A 3,145-nucleotide genomic window follows, 5' to 3' on the forward strand; every position below is an offset into this window, starting at 1 on the left:
TTTCTTAGCTTCGGCGGATAACCAGCTGTGAACATGCGACACAGTGTGAATGATAGAGCTATTATATGTTGTAAGTACATCTTTAACCTTCGTTGGAGAGATTTCGGACGCTGCAAAAGGCGACAACTCTCAATATGTCGGAACGATGACAGAGTGTCCTCTCGAGCATTGCCATAATCTTATAGCCGCTGTAACGGCGATTTCGGCTCGGCGATAACGCCCTGACTTTCCTTTTTGAGACCGGCTATGGTGGACGGCCTGCCTAATATGGATTATCACCACCCGCGCGGACTGTCTATTCTGACGGTATTCGGCCTAAAACACTGATTCGTGCATTGTACATGCACCCTATGCTTTCTTCACTCAGCGATTTTTTGTAAGGTAGATCACATACCAAGGACATCTCAAACCTAAATTTAAGCAAGTTGGGCGAAGGAAAAATATTCCACACGCGTTGCACAAAAGTCTGTCTATTCTGACGATGAATCACAGTAAATCTTTCCGTCCACGATACGTCATGTAATGTACGACCTTTCTTCTTGTTTTCCCGCTTTCTCTATTGTCCTCCTCCTACAATGCCTATCCTCCCTCTCGTTGCGTCCGACGTCGTTTCAACGGGTGATGCCGGAGACCATGTCACGAGTGCCTACTTGAGGCAGTACTATGATTTCGGTACCGTCCTCACGGTATCTGATTTTGCTCGGTTGCGAAACGATCGCTTTTGCGTCACGGTGTCATCTACGTCCGTATGCTTCTTGATTGAAAACTATCAGTTCATTTCGAAGGACAAAATGCGGCTCTTATGTCAGCGCCACGGTGTTTCTCATTTGGTTGATGACAGGCTGTGTTGGCTACGCGACTTGTTGCGACTCCATTCTTGTGGTGAGGAGTGTTCCAATTTCGTGTACGTTTTCTACCGTTCAAAAACTGAATGGAGACGTTTCGGCCATGTCATCCTTCCGTCCCCTTTTGAATCGCTTAAAGGCAGGGAATGTAACGCGGAACATAAGCGCTTAAGCGCCGGCGTATTCGGGACTCGCTAGCTGCTGAGTCGATCGAAGCTGGTGAGCGTCGTAGGGCGAGGAATGCAGAATTCCATTCTCACGCCAGAAAGCGCAACAGCGACGTGTTGTTTCCACCAGTCGTGGATTCCACGTTGGAAGCTGATGTCATAAGACAGTGGCAAAAAACTCTAACGCGGATAAAAGGCTTCGAGACGTCTGTTGTGTATGCGGGCAAGACGTGCCCGTCTCTGACATAACGTTGGCGCAGTTTGATGACATGCCGTTGCACTTGTTGCGAAACCCTCTGCTTCCCGACAAATGTTTGCCAGCAACTTATGACTTTCAGCTGTACGAACGCGCTATCTTTCATCCAGACGGTTTGATTCATCGTAGTAGCCGTGGCGGAATGAAGACATGTAGTCGATGTCGCGGCGACCTCAGTGCGAAAGTGGCTCAGATGCCAAAACATGCTCTTGCTAATTTTTTGTACTATGGTCATGACAGTTTGCCAGAAGATGTCTTCCGCGCTTCAAACAACGTTCCTGCAGGCGGCAACGGAATGCCATCGTTACCATGGCAGACCTTAAAAGTTGGAGATGCGGTTCACGTGGATGCTCGTTTGCGTCGGGTAGAAGTGAACGAAAACGGGAAGATGCGCACTAAAGCGCGCTTTGAATTACTACAGCTCGATTTACTCAGTCATGCTCCGCCCACTGCGACTTCCAGTGGCTCTTCCGCTTTTATCAACTTGTGATTCTTTTACCATTCGCGGATTTGGTCTCATCCCTTGTCCCTTTTTTTTCGCGTCATTCCGCTTGCTTGCCTGATCACATATAATAGTTTTCAGTGTATGATTGCCGTCTTCTTGTACACGCATGAAAATAATGGATTTTGTGGACTGTTATCACGTGCACTGATATTAAACCGACTTTATTTAACCGATAATCCGGATCCAGGCTCGCCCGGAGGGCCTTGTTTTTATTACTCGTATATCAATTCCTGGATCCGAAGGAAGACAGCTTTTACTACCGGGATGACTGGACCGCCAATATTTAGGGTTGCGATCGGACGGAGTTTGAATCACTCCTATTCGTGTTTTTCGCGCGTTGGTTCTCGTTCGCTTCCCCGTCATGTCTATTCTACCCTTCGTTGTATCTGATGTCGTGTCGCCGCTCGGCAGCGCACACGTTACGAGTGCCTTTCTAGGGCAATACTATGATTTCAGCGCCGCGGTTTCGGCACTTGAGGCTGGTCAAACTCGACTTCAACGGTTTGCCGCAGTGTAAGAAAAGAATGGCGCGCCAAGTCAGATTGGCACGCCAATTGGCGAGGGTTGTGGTAGTGCCGCCATTGCCTGGTATGGCAGGTAGCGTGAGACGCGGCGGCCCGGCGAGAACCAGTCCTGCCTGGGGCAGATAGGTCATACGGAGGGGTTGGCGAGCAAAAATGGCAAGGGGCCGGCGATTTAGCAGCTATCACGTGACACGGTCTGGCTGCTGAGGATGAAGGAGAATCCAGAACTTTTGGTGTCGGCGTGTCGGCTAGGTAACGGCGTGTCGGCGACGTGTCGGCGCGATCGTGGCTCGTTGAGTGTCATCTGGCAGGCCACATTAGAATTAACTCAGACAATGGCTCTCGTCATACTACTAATTAGTCGGACAGGATATAAATGATGACGCTCATTATAATCTATGTCATCATGTCATTTATAAACGGCACAGTAGTGTAGCATGTAAGTGTAAGGGTTCTTGTCATCGAGGCTTGCGTTCGATTCAGCATTTAAGCCGTTTTTTGCGAGCTGCGGGGAATTTTTTGGCATTCAACAACAAAGTCCAAAGCCGACGTCAATGTCCACTCAATATCACGCGCAGATCTCGGATTATTCGTCTGAAACATGATCAAACACTGTCCTGGTTCAATCCTACAGTCATAAAGGTGTTCTGATGAAATAAAACAAACAGAAATAAATCAATGTAACCACAGAAGGTGGACAAGTGGCTATCTTGTGCTCGGTCAGGTTCAAAACTGTCCTGCCGTCCAAAGCCAAACCGCCACCCATGCCAAGGTCAGGGAGGATGACAAAGTCGTGGTGCATGAGCCGAGATTGACCGATGATTAGGCTGGCAATGAAATCCTGGACC

The 3,145-nt window shown here is 48.7% G+C and overlaps 1 protein-coding gene across 1 annotated transcript; it reads left to right on the forward strand.

Annotated features, from left to right (window-relative positions):
* Positions 1–575: 575 nt before the first annotated feature.
* On the forward strand, positions 576–886 carry CONPUDRAFT_160394 (uncharacterized protein; the record flags this gene model as incomplete). The annotated part of the gene is made up of 2 exons (XM_007777527.1): positions 576–746; positions 842–886. The coding sequence occupies 2 exons, from the start codon at positions 576–578 to the stop codon at positions 884–886; spliced, it is 216 nt and encodes a 71-aa protein (XP_007775717.1).
* Positions 887–3,145: the final 2,259 nt, after the last annotated feature.

This window comes from Coniophora puteana, assembly GCF_000271625.1.
Source record: "Coniophora puteana RWD-64-598 SS2 unplaced genomic scaffold CONPUscaffold_22, whole genome shotgun sequence".
Classification (NCBI taxonomy): domain Eukaryota; kingdom Fungi; phylum Basidiomycota; class Agaricomycetes; order Boletales; family Coniophoraceae; genus Coniophora; species Coniophora puteana.